The following is a 24,989-nucleotide window of genomic DNA, read 5'->3' as shown; positions in this document are numbered from 1 at the left end:
GCCGCAGGTACAGCGCGGGGGGCCCGCCCGCCGCCGGCCCCGCCGCCGCCCGCCCCCGCCCGCCGCCGGGGCTCCCCCGGGGAGCGGCCGGGAAAGTTTAATTTCCCCGGGCGCCCTTTGTGTGGGCGGCCCGGGCGGCCTGGGCCGGGCGGCGGAGCGGAGGGACGCGAGGGGAGGTGGGCGGGGGGGGCTGCCTGCGGCCCGCTTTCCCTCCTTTCCTGCAAATCCCCGATCTGAATTTCCATGGTAACCCCCCGGTGGGCAGCGGGCGGTGCCCGGCGGGAGGTGCGGGGAGGGTGCGGAGGTGTCGGCGTGAGGCCGGGCCTCCCTCATGCGGTCACTGTCCCGCAGGTCCCCGGTAGCATTCCCGACGATGCCACGGGGAGAGATATGACGACGGCCTCCGGGAGATACTCCTGGCGTGTTCTCCATAAGGTATGGCCGGCGCGGGAGCTAACGTTTAGAGCAAGTATTTGGTGTTTTCCTCTGGCGCATGGCAGCCAGGATGGACTGGGATGTGGAGCGCTAAAGGGCTTGCTGGTTCCATAAGCCATTTGGGAATGCGATGGTTCCTGGGTTTGTAGATGATCCTAAAATTGAGTGATGGGAAAATTAACTTCTTGCATTTCCTTACTGTAATTTTTCAAAGACGGTATGTGATGTTGAGATATACATACATGTGCATGTAAGATACCAACCTTCTACACTCCCAACAGAAACTCCCCCCTGACTGTCCAGTTTGGGCCTTAGCATGTTGCAGATTATCTTTTTCTTCTCTGTTTTTCTTATATTTTCTAAATACTTAGGATTGCTCTTATAGGACATAGAGTTATCACAATCAAGTGTAAAAAACTATAAAATGCCTGTTTTAAAGTGCATCAGAGTGATTACTGGGCTACAGATCTGCAGGTATTTATTCTTTTGAGTTTCTAGCATAGGTGATGTATTGACTTCACTGTCTTACCTGTACTGATGAAGTCCCGAATGAGAAGTGCAATGGACTTGTGGAGCTGTTGCTGTGCAACCCTGTGAGAAATTGCTGTCTTACTGAAAAACCCAACTGCAGTATGTTAATTATTGTAGTGGCTGCAGTAATTACTGTTTTGGGCTGACAGTCAGTGCGACTCTGACTAACTGTAGTACAGACAAAACGTCTTGAAGTCCTTGGTGCTTCCGTTGGGTAGGAAAACAGTGCCTAAAATGGATTAATTGACAGGAGATCTATGGCTCTTCATGCACAAGTCACTGTACATCACCTGGGCAGCCTCACCAGTGAGGCCAGAAGTTTGCACAGTGAGAAGCATCTCTACCTCTCCCATCTGATTTGCTGGTAACAGGATCTGTCCCGAGTGTCCCTCTGTCTTCAGCACCATCTTTCTCTGTAGTGGGAGTTTGGCATGTGTGTAGGAATCTTGCCTTGTTGACAAGCACAAACTTCACAGGAGGAGAAGGAGATGTACATTTCCAAGGTTGAACGGGGATATTGTTTGCCTGGAAAATGTCAGGAGCCATTAGAAAGAGTGGAGAAAGCAGACTGCAGGCTTCTCTTTGGCAGTTTGAGCAGGAAGAGGTTGGGAAATGGAATCATGTAGGTATCGTTTCTTCTTTTGGGGCAGCAACTCTGTGAAGAAGCCACTTCTGCTTTCCTTCTCCAGAGTTTGGGGAAAATAAGGATCTCTGAGTCTCAAGAAGAGAGAAGGGCCATGAACATCATATCCTTCCAGCTGGGAGGCTCACAATTTTCTTTTGGTTTCTTTTTTTTCTTCACACTTTGTTTATTTATTGTCTTGTTTTATGAATGGAGCAGGAAGAGTGAGCGGGTGAGCACGATTGTGGATGTCCTATGTACGTAGTTCTGGGGCTTCATATGATTAAGTCCAAATCATATTTACCAGCAAATCTAGGCTTTATCTTCTTATTTTTAACTTTTTGCACCCACCTCACCTAGATTTAAAGAAAACCACCTGAGTATTCTCTTCAGAAGGTAAAGAATTGTTAATGTGTTTCCCTCATAGTCAAAACTGACGGATCCATGTACTGATCAGATGTTCCAAAGTACTCATACTTAATAGCTTAAATATCCCAGCCTTTTTCTATCAATTTGGTTCTTAAATAAAAAGGAAAAAAGGGGCCATTTTGGATGCGTGTGTGTGTGTGTTTAGGGATAGATTATTAGAATTGGAGTAGCATATCTGGCACTTAGCAATATGTTAGAGAGTTTCCATCAGTTTTACACAGTCACTGTAAGCAGCAGTATAAGGCCTTCCTTTTGGTTTTTGGCATTCTAGGTGTAGCATAACCATACTGGCTTTTATGCCATAGAATTATTTATTCTTTTTGTCAGTGGGAGCTATTTGAGGGATGCAAAGGAAGTGATGTGAATAGGAGTGATCAGTTTTGTTTGATCTATTCTTGGGCAGGTATTAATACCACAAGGACTATCAGCAAATGTGGTGGCACTCTCTGTTGTTCACCAAGTTAAAGTTTGGATGGTCTTGTTTTCAGAGTATCTGCCCTGTAGGGTGACATTGGACTGGCATCCTGTGTCAGGGCTTGATATGAGGTGCACTGGGCCTGCCTTTTGATAGTCTCTGGTCACAGCTTTATGCATGCTGTCAAACTATGAAATATTTTTATCTGGCTCCCTCATACCCATTGCAAGTTCAGGACTTGGGTAAGGCTTTGGAAAGACGTGATTCCCATGAAAATTCATACTTTTAGGAAGTTATTTTTGATGAAGGAGTGGAGCCTAGCCCTGCTGAGGATGGCAAGTGGAGGGGCTGTGCAGGGAATCGTGCTGTTGACGCACATGCCGTGAGCGTCTGTCCGACTCCTTTTGTCACGTCAGGACCTCAGTGCTGGGATTTTTGCTGGAGCTGGTGCAGTTCTTCTGCCTTTCCTCCACACATCACTGCTCCGCAGTGTCTGCCTTTGACAGACTCGTGGCAGGAATGCCTGCTGGGTCTCCTTGGTCTTTGTTCAGCTGCGTGGACCTCTCTGGAGCTCTGTAAGATGCTCGTATTTCACCGTTTTCCAAAGGGGTAATGCACACTGTAATGCTGATGCCTGGAAAAAAGGGTACAAAGAGGCTTCACTCTCATATTGTGTGATTGTGTGAGCAGCTAACCACAAGGCCTTTTCTGACATGTATTTTTACTGCTTTGATGATTGTTTCTGAATGATTCTGACGCCTCGGCTGTGGAAGAACGTGGTGCCTAATGACTTAAACTGCTATAGGTATGTCTGTTTCTCCAGCACAGAAGCTGCCTTCTGATTTCCAGTTAGTGTTCAGCATTGGGAGGTTGGTTTTCCAGGTGAGAGGAAGTGCATTTGCCCCAGTGGGTACATCACAGATGTTTCATATAATTGTTTATTTGGTACCTGAATGAAAGTGAAATATTACTTCCCAAATAGTTTGTCTAAAAGGAGATAAATTGCTTTCCAGTTTTTGACAAAATGTTTACACTTGTAGATTATTTTAAGTAGCAAGACATTATTCAGTGATGGGACATTTTGGGGTAATTCTTTTCAGAGGATCTTATTCTTGTGTTTAAAGAAATGAAGCTCAGCTAAAACTTTTTTTTTTTTTTAATGTGCTCTTCATGTGCCTACAGCTGGGAAGGGCAAAAGAAACCAGTACAAAATGTAATAATATGAAAGTCAGATGTTGCTTTATCCTGGTCTTGCAGGCTACCCATGGTGCTTTGCAGTGGGGATGCAGCTGTCCCGTTCTTTCTTTGGAGTCACTACTGCTTTTTCTTGCCTGTTTCCCTGTTTGAGAGGAGTGTTTTGAGATGGCCTTATGAAAGAGACTATTTAGGGGCAGGGTGGTGGCATTACTTTCTAAGCTATTCAAGTGCTCTTGCTTTTCCACAGTCCCTGTTATGCAGTTTGCTGGGGAAGTAGCACAGTCTGAGGAATTACAGAATCTGCTGGATCGTAACAGCACGTGTGGCTAAGCAGGGCTGATGAGAAATGCAGATAGCTCATACATTGCTTCCTTGTTGGGTTGATTTCATCCCAGCAAGGCTAATCTGGATGGTCATCAGTCATGCTAACTTTGCAGAGAAGGTACATCCTTAGTGTGAGAACATGAGGTTGGGGGTACTGTTGGGATGTACAGAATGCACTCAAATACGTGTTTGTGAATACAAATATACATATATTCATTAGGCTTTCAGAAAGGCCAGGCTGACACAGCCTCCTCTCTAAGTTGTGTGAAGAGGTTTCATGTTGGAGTGTGCTCCAGGGGGACATGTCACAGCTTTCCTCTGCCTCTGGCCGTGTCATTCCCCTGACAGCCATCAGCTTCCTCCTCTGAAACCCCAGGGTGGAAATAGGTGTTCAGAAAGAGCTTGGGTTAACAGAACAGCTCCCTGAATGAGCTTTAGCCTCATTCTCTGAAACTGCTTAAAGGTTTCTGCTCCAAGCTAACCTTGGCTCCCCTGCTGCAATGGGGATGTCTGTCTCAGGGCACCAGGGACAAGCACGGAAATTTCAGCCTGAGGAATTAGCTGGTTGAAAAAAAAAGTGAAAGCTTGCATTCCTGCAGTCTGGCTCACGTTGTCTTACAAAGGTGCTGTGTGCTTTGCTCCTACTATGGTTTCCCTGTTACAGGGTGAAATCCTGATTTAGCAAAAAGAGCTGCGTAATAATGGATAGGAAAAGCGAAACTTTTGAGGGCAGAGTAAATATATTAGGCCAATAACAACATGCCATTTATTAGCTGTTGAGGTCCTAGAAGGAGTCCCTTGTGCATTTTTATCTTTTAGCTATGTTTCAGGTATGCTTTTCTTTACTAAATACCTTTGGTATTTATCATATCATTTAGAAATGGTGCAGTATCTTGCCTTAGCTTGATTTGTGGGTGGCTTCTGATAGTTTTCTATTCCAAAGCATGTTGGGTAGCTAGAGGAGTGCTTGAAATATTTTCATTTCACTCTATTGTTGCCAAAGTCATGAAAAGCGGCAGGGACTTTAGCATGCCATTTGTGTTCACAGAGAAACTTCTCCTGCTTTACTTTTGGGATGCAGAGCATAGCCCTTGAAAAGTGCCTGCTGGTGTCCAGGTGTGGCTTGTTGTGGACAGTGGGGAATGCTTGAAGGGGAATCTTGCTCAGTATGTTGTATGTTCAATTGGAATGCTGGGTTCTTCCCTCTGGGTACTTGGTATCTCTTATTAGATGTCACTGTTTTTGAAGCTGAAATAAAAATTGGAGAGCAGATTCTGTGAATTATATTGGAAAAACAAAGCATGTGAATAATTACACTCAGAATATAGGAAGGCAGTTTCTGAAGAAGTTTTGTACAAGTCCTGATACTTAGAAAAACAAGCACATCCTCCAGAGTTACAACCACCCTGTGCAATTACTTCTGAGTAATACGCTTTGTTGTTTGTTGTGCTCTCATCTAACAGCTGAAACCTCGGGTGTGAAACTCAAGAGTCACAGCGTAGTCACCTCAGAAAAAACCCCGTGTGATTAATGCATTGCTAACTCACAGATCTGCTGTTTCGCTGACTGGGCAGTATCCCAGTGTGGTTATTACTCTCGTCACCGCAGTATTCTGTTCCCTGCTGTGTTGTACAGCTGTGTCACATTGTACTTGCTGAGCACGTTACTGAACAAGAATGGTTTTAAAGAGGAGGCTCTAGGTTGAAGCATAGCTCTTCATGTGCTCAAACTGTAAGAATACTGTCAGTTCAGATCATCAAAGCTATTTTCATTGTTGCCATGGCAGATTTGGCTTAACTTCAGTGGTATTAAGTCATTACAGTGACGGTGTAATTTAATAAAATCTTTTTAACTAAGGAAATTAATACAGTGTGTACAAAATAGATGTAATATATTGAAGACATGTTGCAAATAAAGCTATAAGCCTGGATTCCAGCTTCTGTCATTACTCTTGTATCTAACCTCTAAAGGGTTTTTTAAATTACATTAGTTTAATACACATTGCAAGACAAAATGTGAGTAAATTATGGTGATTACTGGAGAGAACACAGTTGATTTAATCCATTTTAATTGTATATCATTTAAACACTGATGTCATGAAGTTACACAGTTTAATATTCTTACTACAGCCATATGCTCTTCTAAGTAAGAGACTCAGGGGACTCAGCATTTTATAATTCGCTCTGCACAGTTAGTGCAGTTAACTGCATTTACCTGCCTGTCATTCTGCACAGTTAGTGCAGTTAACTGCATTTACCTGCCTTTCACTTGCATTGAAAGTTGAATGGGTTAAAATATTGTGCAGAAGTTGTGTTCTGTGTTTACACTGGGTTTCATTTTTTTGGTATGTTTAAATCAGCAAATTTATATATTATTGCACATTTTAAAATGTTGGTTTAGGGGGCTGGTTATAGATTTATTTGTCTATAAAATGTTTAGTAGTGGAGCACAAGGAACTGCTGCTGTTGGTGAACAAATTAAAGTTTTTCAGTTGTGGGAAAGGTTAGTGTATGGAGATGAGTGTAGGGCGGGATTTTCATCTTCATATGGGTTTGGCAGATATTCCTTTGTAATTTGGATTTAATGCAGGTAGTATTGTCCAGTTTTCTTTCTCTTTCTGAAGTTATACTTTGTTGGCCAGTTTAAGGACTGCATTTTGAGGAATGCCTGGTTTTGGGCAGTACAGAGATGAGTTTTTTCCTGTGCAAATGTGGCTGTTCATTGGGGTTAATTATCCATAGGGTCCTGACTTAGGAGGATACTAGAATAGCTTCTAGCTATGAATAATTTAGTACAGCATCAGATTGCATGCCACTTAAGAAGGCCTCTGCCTGTGAACTCTTATATCTTGTTGGAATCCACTCAATAGTATGAAGGTTACTGCTTGCACTGATATTTTATTATACTCTTTTCATTCTATTTTAAGATTTGCAGTGAATATTTTATGGTGACAAGTAAGGAAAATATCTGTGCAAGAGTAGGTAGAGTTTGTTTCTGAAAAGCTGAGGTGTTGTTGAACCTTAAACTGTCTTTTAAATTTCTTTTAAATCTAGCATCACACAGATAGTATTTTCTCCACTCAGATTTATGTAGTTGCGACAATTCATATCCTAGACAATCTTTTTAGATAGTACTTCATTGTGGGGAAAGGAGAAAGGTTTAATGAAAGACTAGCTTGCAAGATTTACAGGATTTCAATGCTTTCTACAAATTGCCCTAGTTGCTCATACATCTGGCTAGAGCAGACTCTGTCTCGTATTACAGAGGCTTTTTCAGGAGAAAAACTGCAAATACAGCACTTTGAAGCAATTCCAAGTGCAGATAAATTTACTGTATGCCTTTAGGAGATTTGGTCATGGCAACATAGCACTGGATGTGTTTTTTAAGAATGCCAAAATGACAGTGTTTTGTCATCATATACTAGATTTTTTTTCACAAAACCACCCCAAAACAGTAGGGAAGAGCTTAATGAAGAAGTTACTTTGGAAATGTCAAGGGAAGAACATAAGAATATCAAAATGCAATATAAGTAGTAGAGAAAAGGGTTTGTGGGGCTTTTGTGGGAGAGAGATTAATGCTGCATGGTATTTAAGGAAGATCTGTCAGATGTCTGGAAAGGTTTTTTATCTATTTCTGACTGCTCCCATTTTTTATGTCTACTAGTAAGTTTTTCTTAGTATGGGCCTCTTGATTGGGATGCTCTGCTACAGCTGAACATCTTTTTTTAGAATTGTTTTGTAGGACACTTTCAACTTCGATTAGAAAGTAGAACCTTTTCTTTTTCTTTTCCAAATGAGATTTTTAATGTATGTGATGCTGCTGGAAGCTGACACAGTGAGATACAGCCATCCCTTGGTGCCTGCTTTAGCACTTGAAGATAAAATAGGCCTTTAATCTTTTTGTGCTCCTTCACCGAGTAGTAAGTAATTTAAGTGTCCATTAAGGGTTGGTAGTTAAACGCTAAGATCTTGCTAGATGCATTTAATTTCTCCTTAAAGGCATGGATCCAGATCGGTCCCTTTGAACAGGCACTCCTTGAGCTGTACAGTTTTAATAAACTCTCAAACCTCTAATAGTTGTGCAGTTTACTACTGTCTGATACTTTGATGGAAATGCAGTTTTGTTTACAGATGGAAAGAACTCATTAAGTTTAGCCCTGGTGTAAAATTTTTAAGGCTGTTATTTTCAAATTGGGATTTTAAAATTGAACTGAAAATTAGTGTGACTTTGCTTACTCTAGAGCTTTTTGATCTATGATTTAATTGTCTTCTCTGTGCAAATACATTATGCTGAAATAAACTGTACTTTACTAGGCAACCATAAAAGTTGAATTGTCAGTTTTCCTGATTCAAGTACAATGTTTCCTGATATTTGACAGGAAATTCTACTGTGAATATGTGCACTGTGGCTGCAATAGTTATGTCAAGAAAGGAAGAAGTGCCTGAAGGACTTCCTTTTTTTCCTTAATGTTCTTATTTTTGTTGGTGGTGTGCCCAAAACCAAGCTATCCTCCAAATCTACAGGTGTGTGAGGAACAGACTATGCAGTTACATTCTGCCTTTTATTTTTGTGTTTAAAATAAACTTTCTACTGTTGTTGAAATGTGTCAGTTGAAGTACTGCAGTTAAAAACAATACTGGAGTGTCATTGTTTTGATACAGTGTGTCCCCAGAGCTTTATTAAAGCCTGGATATCTATTGTTTCCTATTTAGCTTTTATCAAGTGGTGATTTTATGCAATGGCATCAAGCCACAGTTCTTCACCAGTGCCTCAGTCAAACAGCAGTGATGCTTTCTTTAAAAAAGAAATGGACGCCACGAAACACTTTCGCCCTGTGCAGTCCCTGCCTGATGTGTGTCCCAAGGAACCCACAGGTAATGTTGGTGTGCAGGGAGAGGGAGAAAGCAGCTCAATTTGCTGAACTATTGGCAACCATCCACTCACTATTTCTTGTATACTGGGTGTAGTGTAGTAAGCCATAGTCCTACTTCCAAGCATGCCGTAATTCTGCTTTATACTACCCAGCATCCCTTTGGAGCAATAGGAGGGACTATTTGCAGCTTGTTTTAAGATGTTCTCATTATAGGTGGGGTTTTTGCTTGCATGATTCCACATTACAGCTGTGATCTATACTCCATGTAAGAGGGTGCAATCTGTCAGAGCCTGTAGCAGACGTGTCCAGTGTGCTTGGAGAGTCTGACTGCATTCCTTCTGGGAGACATCCCAGCCCTTCTGCAGGAGGAAGCAAGTGACCTGTCTGTAGTACTAAGTCTCTGGTGCTGTTGTTAAACCAGATTTTGGTCACGGTTCCAGCTGTTGTGTTGCACCAAAGCTTAGTTTATACAAAGGAGTAGGTGGGATGGAATCTTAAGAATTATGACATCTAATGCTAATGAATTGCAGCTGTCATTCTGATCAAGATCAGATTATTAGAAATATGTTTGTGGTTGGAATTTTTTTCTCTTCACTAGAAGCTAAAGTTGTTGAGCTAAATCTATTTAGTAAGTGTCAATACACCACTTCTGTGTTCAGAACTTGACTGGTTAATCTCATAGAAGGAATGCAAGGTGAAGTGTTGCAGAAGGAGAATATAATCTGTCTTTTGCATAGATAATTCTAATGCAGTATGTAACTGGTAAAACATGGTTTGCGTAAGAACCACATTTTAGCAAAAGCTACAGCCTTGTTTCTCACCCTAACAAAATGTCTTGTCTTTTGTGCTGCAGGCAATCCCAATAACTTACGTGACAGCCCATCTCTAGTTGCGGATCAGCAAAGATGGACTATTTATCATTCCAAAGTCAATCTCCCAGCAGCACTAAATGATCCTAGGTTAGCAAAAAGGGAATCTGATTTCTTTACAAAAACATGGGGAGTAGACTTTGTGGACACTGAAGTCACGCCTTCATTCTACCTCCCACAGATCACCAAGGAACATTTTGCATTATACCAACAGGAAATCGCTCCGGTAAGAACCCCCAATTAGGTGCACATAGTCCTAGGGACCAGAAGGAGATCCTTGTTCTAATTAGGTTGTCCCTGCTAGTAGCCCATCGTACAGTTAGCTGATGATTTGCTTTTTCGTTGTTGGTTTGGTCTTCATTAGACATTTCTGGTTTTATAATCTCAGAACCCATTGTGTGGAAAATGCTTTCTGAATTGTCCTGAGGCAATTTCTTGTTATTTTTAACTTCTGTTTCTGAGTACTGAGCTCTGCACCAGGGCTTGCAGTTCATATTCTTTCTGGTTGTTAATCCTTTTTTTCCTGTAAGGATTGTTTAAGGATTGGGTTCTACAATGCAACATGGCATTCTCAGACCTTTGGATCAAATGACTACATACTGTGAGGGTTGGAGATATTTTTAAGAGTCTTCAATCTAAACAGTGAAACATTTATACATGGACTTCTCAAACTATAAATAGGCCTATTATCTTCATGATTTCTTTTGTAACAGGGAAGTGTAAGCTACATCTAAGGACACCAGGACCAGTAGGAGACTTCTACAATCTCTTAAAAATACAAGTGTCAGTAAGTATGTAGTATTCTTTCTTTTTTTAACTGAAAGAACATGTAGAAGTCTCCCGCTGTTTTCTGCTTCCTTGGTTTGTAACTTCCTTATTTTTTTGCTGGTTCAGAATTAGTTGCAGGAAGTGTTACTTGTTTAATCATAGTTAAAGACTGTGGAAGTGAATTGTCTATAACTGAACTCCAGCAGAACCATTGCATTTAACTCACATATTCAGCATTTTAAATGTTTTAAGATTTCATCCTTTAAAATTAGTACTTCATGCAGTGACTGCTAAATGAAAGAAGATTTTGGAACTGAGCTGTGTAGCTTCTAGCAGAAATCTAGTTAACATTGGTGTTCTTTAGAAATATAATTTCTCACCACTATGGTCTCTGGTGGTGTTTAAAATTTGAAGCTCAGCATGACGAAACAAGATACGTGGTTTCAGCAAGGTACTCATTAGTAATGTGTGCAAGTAATTTCTACTTTCATCCAGTTTGATTTAGCAATGAAAAAGGATTCTTTGTGTGTTAGTGTGATTTCTGGATTAGTCAGCAAATAAATGTTTGTATATGTAATTACAATTGATCTGTGATTATATATCCTTATGTAGAGAAGTTGTTACACCTTTTCAATAACTTCTGGGTTCATTTTCTCTTGAGATGTAAAGATACAGGAAAAAAAACAACACATCCACTATAGGTTGAAGTTTTTGGTACCTTTCACCTGGAAAAACTTTGTCTGAGTTTATAAGAGGAAGAAAATACTGTGAACTTGCCAGAATTTATTTGCATAATTCAGTTGTGTTTCACTGAATGTTTTGCTTCAAATGAGGAAGTTCTGGATTTTAGGCATCAGAATAATTCTTTAATGTATTTTCTCTTCTACAGAGAGAGAAAGTTCATGAAAGATGCAAGAATATTTGTACTCCTAAAGATACCTTTGACAGGACACTATTACACACTCACGGTACAGTCAAAGCCTCCTTTAATCATTAAAAAGTGGTGTCTTTTTGTATCAGTATGTTATAACATCAGTAGCAAGTGTTACAAATGTTACTCATTATTGATTCTATAATGTACTAATTGTCTCTGTTATTTGCTTGAGGTCTTCATGTATAATAATACCTGATGGTTTCTTTGAAACAATGTTTGAAAACTCAGACATGGTAGGCTTAGAAGTATTCATGACCACTGCTGTCATTTTATAGGTCAAAATGCTTGTGATACTTGCTTTTAAACATTTTCTTGGCATGTTTGCATTCGTGGCAGGTCATTGTGGCGCTGGCAGTGTTTTCTTTAACTGCTTTTTATTTTAAGACCCATTGAAACTGTTGCATCAAATTTGTAGGAGCTGTTGGCTTCGCAGTGCAGAACTGCAGTGCCATTCATGTATCTCTGCCATGAGAGTCACGTCATGACTGAGATGGGAAGTGAAATCTCAAGATGATCTAGTCTAGACCATCTGCTCATGCCAGGGCCACCTATGGGAGGACAGTGTCCAGTTGGGTTCTGGATATCACAGATGGAAATTACACAGTCTGTCTGGGCAACCTGTTTCAGTGTTTTACCACCCTCACAGCAAAAGTATTTCCTTGTGTTCCGATGGAATCTTTCATGTAATCAGTTTCTGCCCATTGCCTCCTGTCCTGACACTGGGCACCACAGAGAAAAACCAACTTTGTGTTCTTTGTGCCCCCTCATCAGATCTTTAAGCACACTGATCTCCCCTGGGCTTTTCCAGACTAAACAGTCTCTCCTCCTTGTTTCTTAATGATCTTTGTGACTCTTGACACGATTCTCTCCAGTGTGTCTAGGTCTGTCTTGTGCCAGGGAGCTCAAACCTGTGAGTGAAGGCTGAATTTCAGGAATTCATGGAAGTAGTTCAGCTAATAGGAAACTAAACAGGAAGGAAGGCAAGAGGCAAAATAAAAAAGGAAAGACAAGCAAAAGGAAAAGAGACACTCATAACTTGGAGAAAGTTTTTAATATTTATTTTAATTTACTTTCTCAAAAATGTTAGCATAAAAGGATTCATTTATCAATCCTTGTTTGATAAGGCTTATCTATATCAATGTCTACAGGTAACACAACAAAAAGGATCCAGTAGCTTACTCCTTTTGATCAAATTGTTTCAGTTGACTTTCTTCCTCCTCTTCTGTGCAAAAGGAAGCCTTTCTGCAGGGTTTCTCTGTATTGGTGTTATTTTTGAATAGCTGTTCCAGAATGAGTCTGTCTGTGCTGCATACTGTAAAATCAAAGTGCCTTCTTCAGTCTTAGCTTAATCTGTTTTAAAAGAGTCTGAATGTTTTTAAAAAGAGAAAATTAGTGTCACCAAAGTAACTGGGAGCTCCTTGGGTAGCTGGACAGTTCCTCTTAGAAGCATCATTTGGTAAACTGAAGCTTGTGATTTTCTATAATTTCTGCTGTTACTGTTTCCTGTCTTCCTCTAACTCCATCCCACAAGACTTGGCCTTTTACTTCTGTAAGAATTGGTCTGAGCAAAGACTGAGGACAGCAGAATGATTCCAAGGTTGCCTTTTGTATTTTGATACAAATAAAGTAAGAAACAAATGAAGTAAAAACCAAAGAGGTGAGAGCAGTGGGAGCTGATGCTGAAGTAGCACTTGCCATGTTTGTCAGGGATGAGCAGACTGTCCAGCAGAGATACGGGTTTGTCGCTTTTAAATTCCTCAACTTTTTTGTCCTCCAATGTGCCCCCTCTTCATAATGTACACTAAAGTTACGAGGGTGGGACAGGGGATTTTGCCTGAACCTCAAAAGTCTGAATTTGCCTTTTCTTCAAGTTCTGCTAGGGTGTAATGAATTAACTCTTTTCCCAGCTCAACTCTCTCACCCTCTGCAATTGTCAGGTCATCTTACTCCATGGAAATTACTGCTGCTGTGCTGCTTGCTCAGTGTGCTAGGGACTCTGGCCCGAGCCCTTGTTCATCCTTCTTGCCAGTCTTTGTGCATCCAGTCTCCAAGTGCTGCGCAAAAGTGATTGTATGGGCAGCTTCAGTCTGGAGCATTAAAACTGGGGTGGTGTTAGAAGGACCTTTTACTGGCCCTTGCCAGTGCACTAATGAATGTGAAGTGCTAAGCAGATTGCTTTGTATGACTAACACTGACACTGCCAAACAGCCAAGTGCAAGCTCCTTTGAGTAGTCTGAGCATGAGACCTGAACTGCAAAGGACAAAAAAGCACTTCAAGGAATCAGCATTTTTCAGGTTGGCAGGGACTTCAGAAGGCCTTCAGTGCAGTGGCCATCTCAAAGCCAGTTCAGCTGTGAGGTCAGCCCAAGGCATTCAAAGCTTTACCATGGAAAAATAGAAATATCCAGAAAATATGTACAAGTATATGTCCAGAAAATCTCCAAAGTACCCAGCCCTTTTGGGCAGCCTGCTCCAATGCTTGATTGTCCTCATGATGGAAAAGGTTCTCCTCGTGTTCAGTCAGAAGGTTTCATTTCAGTTTGTAACCCTGTTCCCTCTCTGTGGGGAACATGCCATCGTTGTCTTGAAAACTTCCTCATGTTCATGGGATTCACTTGTTCAAGGGGATTGTTTCCCATTGTTTGCTCATGAATGACTACTTGTGTTTTGTTTAATTTTAGATAAATCCAGGACAGATCTGGAACAAGTACCTAAGGTATGGCTTCTGTGCACTCAGAGCTGTTGTAAGGCTTCCTCACGTGAAGTGTTAAATATATGCATGTAGAAATTTTGTCCTTGCTGCTGACTTGGGTTGATTCTCAAGAGGATGTGTAGTGCTCAGAATTTAAAAAGACTAAGGATGATTTGCTTTGTCTTTTTTTTTCTTTTTCTTTCCATGGTCTCAATTTTTCTCTTAAAGTATAATACAAATGCCATTATTTTTTTCATCTTTAAATAAATGAAGTTCAGACCTCAGAGCTGAGCAAAATTGGCCGTTCTAGGAGGAAGGGAAGACTGGAGAGTTTGAGAAACGCTTGAACATTACCTAGTGTACAACTTAGCATTAGGTTTAACTTCTGGAATCCTTGATCAGGGCTCTCTTGCATATAAGCACACAGTGTACGTGATGTGGGTTTTTGTGTCAGGTTGACAAAAGACACAACTCCAGATTCCATTTTAGTGTGAATAATTTTTTTCTAGGTACAGTAAGAAGTCAGAGTGTTAATATGGGTCAGCATCTCTGTGCCAGTCGTGCAGGCTGCGACTTGAGTAGCTGTCACTGCAGTGTTTAAAGTCCAGGAAACAAGAATGCTTGAGTGTGATGTGATGCTGCAGTCTGTGTTGAACCCTTGAAAATTGCACTTCATAAATAAAAGGAAAAGGGTTCTATTGCCTGCCTGTAAGCTCAAGGTTTTGTCAAGTATAAATGTTATCAGAGTGAATTCAGATTGATAGTTCTCCCGGAGGTGTAGTTAATGTTACACCTTACTGCCTCTTCTTGTGCTGAGCATGTTTGCTGCATCCTGATAAAGGAGAGCAGCTCGAGGCTCTGCTCCCTCCCAGACAGCACTAGCTGCACCCTGACAGCTGGCTGGATCATCAGCCTGGTAGAAGCTGTGGCCCCAGGAATGAGCAGATCAGCAGCAGGATGCCCTCGTTAGTGAAGAAGCTTTGCTAAGATTCTTGAGAGGGCCCACCTGCACTTCAGTGCTGCCTACATTCGCACACTCAGGGTGTTTAGGTCATCTCAGGTGATTGAATGAATACACATGTAATTTTGGACTATGGCTTCCACTTTCAGGAAGATAAGACTTTGTCATATCACACAAGCTTTCAAAGTGTAAAGTACTTTGGTTGTAAGGTCTGGAATGAGTTTGTTCACCTGGATAAATGAAAATCTGGATTTTGAAATCAACAAATAAGGTCTCTGTTAGCTTAATGAGACAGGAGATGTGTTTAACTGGGGCAAGAAATGTAGGGGTGAGTGAGGCACATTTATTTCTTTTGTTTTTCTGTTTCAGATTTTTATGAAACCAGATTTTGCCTTGGAAGATTCCTTAACATTTAATGCCGTTTTACCATGGTCTCATTTTAGTACCGCTGGTGGAAAAGGAAATCGTGATGCAGCTTCCTCCAAGCTACTTCAAGAAAAGGTACAACTTCGACACAAGTTGTGGTTATCCATCAGTGCTGGTGGATACTACGAAGGAACTCCATGCTGCTGTTGTGTAGTGTTTCTTGAGACATCGTTGTGGGCTTTGCTGTCTCTCATTTTACATCAGGCTGCAGGTTGTTAGTAAATCATGCAGGAAACATCCTACTGAAAGAGAACTTTTTTCCCTGCTCAATAAATCTGTCAAATCTGGAAAAAAAGAATCTGTATGTGATGTAACAACTGGCTCTTCATGACAGCTGTAACTTACTGAAACAGGTATATATTGAGAACTTCAGAGGTGTGGAGTAGTTCTCTTAGGGAGGAAGAGCAGTTCCATGAGGAGGGAAAGCTGGATTGCACAGGCTGTACAGTGTGTAAGACTGTTACTTTCCAACATCTCAGGAAAATTTCAGATTCAAGGCAGTGTGCTTTCTATGCTAAAAGCAATACTAAATCCTACTGGGTTTGTATTTTAAGAGATTCCTCTTTTGTTGTCATCTGCACTGATCTGTTTTTGCATTTCACAAAGGAGAATGTGAAAGCAGAGCTGTTTCTTTCATATTGGAAACAGAAGTCTCTTCTTGGTAGTTTTTTTCTTTTTTTGTTAGTTATGTAGTCATACTATAGAAAATCTCATTATGAGTCGTCTTTACAGTACAAATACTCATGCTTTTAGAAAATCTGAATAATTTTGGAGTCTGGGGTGCATTAAGAAAAAAATAACATGAGATCGTCTGGAAAGTGTTTCCAGATTTCTGGGTATTAGTCTTCCTGCTCTCCTGCCAAGTCAGGAGGATGGGACAGGCTCTGCTGGAGGCTAACTGAAAGGTTCATTATTAGGTTGTCCTCCATGCCCAGAGTTGGAGGAAGGTTTCTTTGGAGTTTTTTGAGGCAGTTGCTGTCTGAAGATGAGAAAGCAATGTCTGGCATATGCTGTGAACTTCTTGAAGTGTGCTTGGCAGCAGCAGGATGGACACTCAGAAAGGACTTGTGTTGAAGCAGACCCAGAGCCCTCACTGATGCAGAGGAGTGAAAACACTGCTTCATATGACTGAAATGAGCCCAAATTTTTTGTTTTACTTTTTAAAGGCTCTGAACTACCTGAGGTTTACACTTACCACGTATAAACATGCACCCTGCTGCCATAATTGTCCCTTGCTCCAGGCACCATTTTCCAACAGGATTTTGAAAATCTTGCCTTAAGCAGATCTGCTTACAGGCTTTTGGACTGCTGTTGATCTACTGCAGTAATTTCCCCATGATGTTTTTTTCCTTCCTTACCTCCTCCCATGTGTTGCCCTACTTTGGGACTGTAAACTCTTTGAGGCAGGTACTGTTTGCTCTGTTTGTTCTACCTTGTTGAGCATAGTGAAGGGACCTGAGGTATCTGGTTGGTACAATCACATAAATAGTTGTTTGTAATAGCCCTTTCTCTGATCTCTATGTCAGAGTCTGTCTTGGCTTTCCCTGTGGCTAGGTGTGTCACAGTGGTTGGTGGAGGATGTTTCCGATTAAATTAGATGTGAACAAGAAAGGTGGGTTTGCATATTGTATAGGTAGATCCCTAGTGTCTCCACAGAAAGCAGTATGAAAGTAACTTCAAGAAGGAAACACTATCCAGCTGATTTCCTTTCCATCTCTGGTTGGCCTCTTGGAATTCAGCAGGAGGTTTGAATGCTTGGCACCTCTGAGAAACCAGGTCATCTGAGTACTAACATTCAGATGAGCATCCTAAAGCCTCAGTCCTTGGAGTTTGCATATTCAGCATAAGTCAGACCACAGAGCTTTTACAGTCAAAGAATCAGGCCAACGCAGTGGTCTGGTAACTGTTGGACAGAGAATCTGAATTTCAGGTTCTGAACATGTAGGTGTACTCTGTCTCTGGGAATCCCACAGTGCCAGCACACAGGAAATAGGCTTAGTACTAATTCCAGCTGGTTGGCAAAAGTACAACTGCAGCCAGAGATGCCCTGGAGGTTTCTCTACAAAGAAGGCACTACAGCTTTTTAAATAAGCAGGGCCATTCCAGTGGGGTGTCATCAAGTATAGTGGCTGTACCTTTAGCAGCTGAAGTGACCCAAATTTCATAGACTATTTGCATGTATATACTGTTGCTTGCAAGCCAGCATCCAGAGCTGTCTCCTGGTTATTGTCCATATTCTGTGGCCAGTGTGCAACCACATGGTAAAAAACTTCGGATATTTTAGTTTTATTTGCTTTTCTAACTTTTTATTTTCAAGCACGAAAGGCATCAAATCAGCCTTCCCACAGTGATTTTGAGTTAATTTAAAAAGAAATTATTAAACCACAATGACAAAGGGATTTAATTTTTATTAGCAAAATTTCCTCTTGATACAATAAGACAAATACCCTGAAAGTGTATTACATGGTGATAAAGCTTCCAGGTGATAAAAATAATGTTGGTGTTTCCTCTTCCCAGCTGAGCCATTATCTGGACATCGTGGAAGTCAATATTGCTCATCAGATTTCTCTCCGCTCAGAAGCATTTTTTCATGCAATGACCTCTCAGCATGAGTTGCAGGACTACCTCAGGAAAACCTCCCAGGCTGTAAAATTGCTTAGAGAGAAGATCTCTAAAATTGATAAAGTAATGTGTGAAGGATCACTTCGAGTTTTAAGACTGTCGCTCACCAGAAATAACTGTATAAAAGCATACAATAAACTGAAGTTAATGGCTACTGTACACCAAACACAGCCCACAGTACAGTTGCTGCTCTCCACTTCAGAGTATGTTGGAGCTTTGGACTTAATAGCAACAACACAAGAAGTGTTACAGCAAGAGCTTCAAGGTATTCACAGTTTCCGGTAGGTAACCATGTAGGAAGTACATAAAATGCAAGCAGAGCTGGAATGCGTTGAGCACATTATGTTGGCTGAAGGGATTTGTTCTACCTGTGTTCATTCATTCTTAGAGGACCTAATGCAGAAGGTATAAAATGTAAGTGTGGCATAAGCAGTGTGTGACTGATGCCTTTGCCAGAGATGGGGTTTTTTTGGAGTGGGATGAACTTGGACATCTAAATACTTTATCCTCTGTTCTGGTTTACAGATGTTTTAGGGGTGCAGAGATGAGAGCCAAGCTGTGCCTGGACTTTCATCTTGCATGGCTTGTAGCTCACAGCTGAGAGGTGTTTTCCACGTGGGGGTCTGCAGTCCTCCTGCAGGCAGCACCCCAGGGATGGGTTCTTGCTACACAGCTCCACTTTGAGCCCGTGTCTTTAGTGACTGACCCGGTCTTGAGTTGTTAAAGGAACATGCAAGAGTATTAATACAGCAGAATCCTTTTAACTGATGTAAAATAAGCCATCATAAGATACAGATAGTTTAAAAGTCTTGTATGCAAAGCTGCCAGTGTGGCATGGTGCTGGCAAAAGTAGTGTGTGGTTAAACCAGCTCCAAGGCTTGCATCAGCCAGCTGAGGAGCTCTGTGCTAAGTTTTCTAAGCTGATGCTAGGTGAGGGGTGGTTTGTTTAGAGATTATGTGGTTCCTGCAGCCCAGTGGTCCACAGCTTGCATAATGAAAGCATGGTTGTTGCTCAGTAACTGTAACATGAATGTTCAGAATTTGATATAGTTACTGTTCTTGTCCATCTGTTATGTCAACTTCCTAACACCCCTTCTAGCTAGTTTGGAAAAACACTCAAATTTTATGTAGGAAAGATCTCAGGAGAAAATACTAAAAATAGTATAAAAAAGGAAAAAAAATGTAAGCGAGCTAATAAATTACTGAGATGAAGTTGCTCTAAGTGTTTTTATTAAAAAACCTAGAAACAGACCATTTAAAAAGTGTAGCTTGTCTCTCTTCAGACACCTCAGTGCAGTTTGTCCTCTCTACTGTTCCAGTTATCAACCACTTGATTCTGGTGCATAGCCCTTGACTGAGTCACCCTTGTATTGACCTTGGTGACAGTCTGAGCAGTTCTGCAGCCCTGTGACAGCATCATTCAGAATCAGCTGTGTTTTGCAGCTGGGTAACCTGTGTGATCTGTCAGCAGAGAGTGCAATTCTCTTGACATTGGGTTGATACACATGATATCCCAAGGATGTGCCATTGTTTCAAAATTACCCTCAGGTGTGGAACATACTTGCAGGTAGATAGTCATCTTGTCTGTAAAGAATAATTTATATGAGTAAAGCTTAGCTGGTTTTGGTAGAGTTACAGACAGTGACGTGATTGGGAAATGTCCCCTCTGCTTTGGACAGTAAAGGCTCACAAAGGTGAGTTAAGGGCTACCTAAGTCATGAGCCCCACCAGAAATGCAAGTGCAGTTGAGAAGCCCAGCACAGTTTTCAAGTCTCACAATGGCCTGTGTATATAGCTTGTGTGAAGAAATAATGTGCAATGGAAAGATGGAAGTCTTGATAAAACTTCTCAGTAGAATGTTGTGTTTCTAAAAAAAAGTTTTAAAAAATATAAATTGATGGCAAGCACATACACTTTAGCTTTTCCCAAGAAATACAAAAGGGGTCTTGCTTTATTCTGAGCAAGAATGATGCAGTTTGTCAAGTGAGTTAAATACCAGGTTTATTTTAAGAAGAGATGAACTTCTAAAGCAGTAACTCATTTTATAAATAATTACTATTTTTTTTTTTACTAAATACCTGATGAAAAAAAACCCCAACAGCTTGTTGTTTCTGCAAGCCATGGCAGCTTGTAGAATTTGGTGTTTTAAATTGAGTCATGTCAGAATCATTCAATATAAAGCAGTAAGAAAACTACTCAGATCATCAATTAATTTTTCCCTCATCATACTCTATGCAGAGAAGAATGTAGTTTGTTTCTAGTTGTAGCAAAAAATTGAAAAAAAACAGTAAAGGTGGTGTGAAGTAATTCATTGGTGTCTTTAATCTACGTTAATGTCAATAATGATATGTGTCAGTTGTAACTGCTTGCTTCTACTGTAGGATAGAATTAAAGTTTCAGAGGTCTAACCTTTTCAAGTTCACCCTTTTAATTTTACATAGAAAAGCTAATGTGTTAACTAACTTACAAATCTGTGAAAACACTTTCTGTGTTGTTTTCACAGTCCTTATTGGGGTGATAGAGATACAGTGATCTTGTTTGTGGGGGATTTTTTGGTTTGGTTTGGTTTTTTCTGGTTTGGTGCTTGGTTTTTTTGGTTTTTTTTTTAGCAGAAGTATGCTGGAAAACCACACTTTCATGGTATTTTATACAGTAAAACACAGATACATGGAAAAACAGTTCTCATTTGTGTATTTTAACAGAAGTTTTACCCTGCGCTCATCATTTTACATGATAGGGTTGTCATACTCAGGATTTGTTGAAGGGATCTGATGTGTGAGTGGTACCTGTTAAGAGATAATTACCAAGGTGTTTCACTGGAGTGTGAATTAAGGTTTGACTTGTTCCTGCATGTTCAGGTTGGATTTTTGTGGCTGCTAGGGACTAAAACCTTTTGGGCGTAGTGGTGAGGGCAGGTGCTGGGAGCTATTGTTGGATGTTCCCATAGCTGGGATTTGAGAGGAGAGGTGTGTTCCAGTGCAGTTCAGCACGGGTACAGAAATAATGTACCAAGGAGCCATCTTCATGCTTACCTCAGTAAGAGCTTTTGTGTTGTGGCTCTTAGTCCTACTGTCACTTTTGCAGCTCCAGTTATTACATTGCAAATAATAATCTTTAGGGTGTTTTCCTGTTGTATTTGTTCTGAAATGCCCGTGAAGCAGCAGGCTTGGATTTTCTACAGGTTATTTTTGCTTAAATTAGATATTTGAAATATGCCTGCTTTGTCCATTTCGATGAGTTATTGAACAACAGTTATCCCTGGTCATCTTGAAAGTAAAATAAATTAATTAATCTGCTCAGCTCAGATCTAGCAAGATTCATTGACTTCAGCTCAGCTCTGGCCGTGTGGATTTCTGCAAAGAGGAGTTACCAGGAGTCCACTAGCTATGACAGCAAAGGGTCCAGCTACACCAGCAGTGAATGAAAGCCATGTTCATCCTCCCCATTTTGTATCCAGGCTTATCTAAAATATCACAGCTCCTCTTAGTTCTCATTTGCAAAGTGTCTGTGTTTGTTTCTTTTTGGTAAAGAGAAAGCAGTCTGATTTTTACAGATATTTGTCCCCAGCTGTTAGTGGTAGTTGAAAACCCTGGGGTGTTTGACATGTCTGAAGTTCCCACTTTTAAGGAGTGGTTGACATTCCTGATGTGAGAAATTCCCTTGTGGTTCTGTATGACAACAGTGTGCAAAATATGGTTTAAAATCTGCAATACGTGGGAAAAACATTTTTCATTTAGACTAGCATAAAAAATGGCAAATTTAGAAACTCCTGTGTTCTCTGAAAGCCATCCTGTCATGTAATGCTATTAATGCATCTCATGTGAATTTAATTTTGTGACCTCATCAAAAGCTCAAATGTTTGAATTAGAAGAACTCGTGGACTGATGATCTGGGGAACTCGACAAGCCAAAGAATACTGACAAGCACTGAGTATTCTTAGTTCTGGTTCACCTCATTGGGCAGAGAGGTACTTGGCACCTTCCAAAAAGAAAAAACAAAAAGCCGTACTTACAAATTTTATCCTACATCAGTATTCAAGTCCATATGTTTTGGTGCAAGGTGGCAGTGCCTCTGAAAAATGCATGATTTCAGCTGCTCTGAGGAGTGAAAGATTGGAGCCTCCCATTAAGCCAGCGTTGATTGCATGGAAATTTCCTGCTGGGTGGTTATTTTCTTCAACTGTGAACTAATGATTCGTTTTCAGGTTGATTATTTAGCTCATATCTCAATGGCTGTTTTTCTCAGGCATCTTGGCTCACAGCTTTGTGAACTGGAAAAGCTGATAGATAAAATGATGATTGCAGAGTTTTCAACTTATGCTCGCAATGATTTAAATAGACCCCTAGAAGATGATTGCCAAATTCTAGAAGAGGTATGTCTGTTACTGAAATAAACTGTCTCATGAATATGTTTGCATCTTTAACATACTTAATTAACACCAACTAATTCACTCAGGTCCCTAGTAGCAACACCGTAATTTCAGACTATTTATCTTCTCATCCACACCTCTCCCCGCCCCTTTATTTTTGTGCTTGATAAGATGAAATAATTCTAATTAAACTCAGGACAGCAATCCAGGCCCACTTTATTTTTTCAAAATAATCAGTTCTCTTTTCTCTGATTAAATGTATACTTCATGAACCTAAGCATGTAAGTGGAAAAGAACATGGTTTCTCATTGACTTGGTTGTAAAATTTCAGTTTTGCAATGTTTGTATTTGCATGTTGTTCTCATTCTGTCTCCCCATGCTTTTATGAGTGCTTATACCAAGCATATGGTTGCCCTGAATGCATGCTTCATTCACAGTGTATATGTCGATACATATTCCTCATTCCTCTGAAGATCATAAACATATGATGATTAAGCTATTGTGGTTGCTTTCTAGCCCAGAAAAGATTTTTCTGGATTTTGGCTGTAGGGCTCTTCAGTAATTGCTAGAGCCTATGAACTATTCAGCCTTGTTTAACCCATTTCATGAGATGTAGTGGTTGGCAGTAGCACTGCAGTACTCCCATTTCTGCCCTGTGGTTTCTTGCCCTCTGTGCTGCAGCGTGCCAGCCTCTCACTTGGGCTGTGCTTAGCGTCAGTCTTGCTCAGGGTCAGGAAGCTCAGTCATGGTTAGAACTATCCACAGGTTTAAGCACTTGTGAGTGAGCCCAATTGAGGAATTGGCAGGGAAGAGGGGTGGGAGAAAGAGACTCAGCTGGTATTGCTGGTATTTTTTTGTATAGGCAAAGCTTGGCATTAGTCCGGAAGAACTGGATTGACCTAAATGCTGTTCATTGTGTGCTTGATACATGAACTTTCTTACTGCTGTGCAATTTCTTAACATTGTTTCTTGTCTTCACCTTGATATTTTTCATGTGTGTGGTTTTTTTTGTTGTTGTTTAATTTTTCTTTTTCTTGGTAGGAGAGACTTGTATCTCTAGTATTTGGACTTCTAAAACAAAGGAAGCTAAATTTTTATGAAATATATGGAGATGAAATGATTAATACTGCAAAGAATATAATTAAACAGGTAAGACAAACATTTCTAATGTATCTGACAAGCTTTCCTCTACCCCTTGCAAATAATTTTTTTAGTCGTTAAGAACAGCTTTGATGAAGTTTTTTGGTGGCTGATGGTGTCTCAGAGCAGCTGAGCTTGCAGACACCTAAGGGCTCCCTGAAGCACAGAGGTCTTTACAGAGAAGACCTTTTGGAAGGTGTAGGTAACATAAGCTCCCTGTTTTCTCTGTAAAATTGTTCTGAGCTTTCATTTCTCTTAACACATGGTACTCCCAAACAGTAGCATTGTGTCGTAACATTTCATTAAAAACCCACAACAAACACTCCAAAACCGCACTAAAAACCTCTTCCCCCCAACGCTCTGTAAAACAAAACCCTTGAGTTCTTGATGTAAATACATAAAAAAGAATCAAAGAACTTGCCAGTTTAAACAAATGAATTCCCAGCAAATGGTACAGAAAATATTGCTTGCCTTAATGTTAGCACAGACCTAGTGCAGGCACATGATAAGAGGTTGGAAAATATACTTGCCTTTTTCTGAGAGAGCAAGGTGAAGTAATGCAGAAGGTAGAAGTGCTCACCTTTAAAAAAACCCTTAAATTAAGCCCCAAATCCTTTTCTGTGTTGGTGTGGTGGTTTGCCATTGAGGGCAGTGTATCTTTCAAGCTAAAAAGCTTTATTGATAAAACCAGCTAAAACCAATAATTGAACACAGTTCAGATTACTTCTTTGGGGGAAATACATTGGCTAATTTGGATAGTGACATGTTGGCTTTTGTTTGCTAACAGATTAGGTTGAACTTAAGAGTGTGTGTTTGGTACTTTCAGTTTTACTCCTCTTGTTTGTTTGCCTGCATATGTGAAGAATATTGTGTAAGAACATTTTTTTTTCCCCTAGAGATGGGTGATAATTTCAAGAGTTACGCTCTGATGTGTATCTCAAAGCCTGGGAGATAGGTGCTGGGTTGGGCATGTCCTGTCTCTTAGGACAGTCTGCAGTTCACAGCTGCATTGTGAACTGGGTTGGGAACCTAGTTTTTAAAAGTTTGCATTTTGTTTTTTTAATACTGTTATTTGAAGGTTTTTGTTTTAAGCCAGACTTGGCTGCTCCAATGCCTTTCACTTTGCAGCCCCATGGTTCTGTTGGTCTGGTTGTGCAGGATGGGGATAGGCCCATATTGCTAGTAAATAAAAAAAAAAAAAAAAAGGAATGAATGAATAACACCACAATAAAGCTGTTCATCTCCCTGGCAGTCTCCACTGTTTTTTCACTTGCCTCTATCAGCAGTCATAAGGAGACTTTTTTTTTCCCTTTTAAATTCTTTGTTTGGTCATATAATAGACAGGTAGCACTCCCTGTTTTTCTGCTCAGTTTCAAAATGCT

General features: G+C 40.5%; 1 protein-coding gene across 5 annotated transcripts in view; it reads left to right on the top strand.

The window, feature by feature from the left end:
* Positions 1-346: 346 nt before the first annotated feature.
* Positions 347-24,989, top strand: part of VPS54 (VPS54 subunit of GARP complex) — a 47,073-nt gene continuing 22,430 nt past the window's right edge. The window contains exons 1-10 of one of the 5 annotated variants that reach the window (XM_042036682.1): positions 347-435; positions 8,666-8,827; positions 9,680-9,785; positions 9,877-9,921; positions 11,353-11,431; positions 14,079-14,113; positions 15,494-15,551; positions 17,994-18,379; positions 22,344-22,470; positions 23,509-23,616. In XM_042036682.1, coding sequence (XP_041892616.1) covers positions 8,692-8,827; positions 9,680-9,785; positions 9,877-9,921; positions 11,353-11,431; positions 14,079-14,113; positions 15,494-15,551; positions 17,994-18,379; positions 22,344-22,470; positions 23,509-23,616 — 1,080 coding nt within the window. In that variant the 5' untranslated portion in view covers positions 347-435; positions 8,666-8,691. Of the gene's footprint in view, positions 436-8,665; positions 8,828-9,679; positions 9,922-10,408; positions 10,483-11,352; positions 11,432-14,078; positions 14,114-15,419; positions 15,552-17,993; positions 18,380-22,343; positions 22,471-23,508; positions 23,617-24,989 lie in introns of those variants that run through there. The other 4 variants (XM_042036681.1, XM_042036683.1, XM_042036686.1 and 1 more) reach the window with 4 other exon arrangements.

Source organism: Corvus kubaryi, unplaced genomic scaffold (genome assembly GCF_017639235.1).
Source record: "Corvus kubaryi isolate FWS band 111438036 unplaced genomic scaffold, C.kubaryi_AGA036_p1.0 37386, whole genome shotgun sequence".
Lineage (NCBI taxonomy): Eukaryota > Metazoa > Chordata > Aves > Passeriformes > Corvidae > Corvus > Corvus kubaryi.
This window is presented reverse-complemented; position numbering and strand designations above follow the sequence as displayed.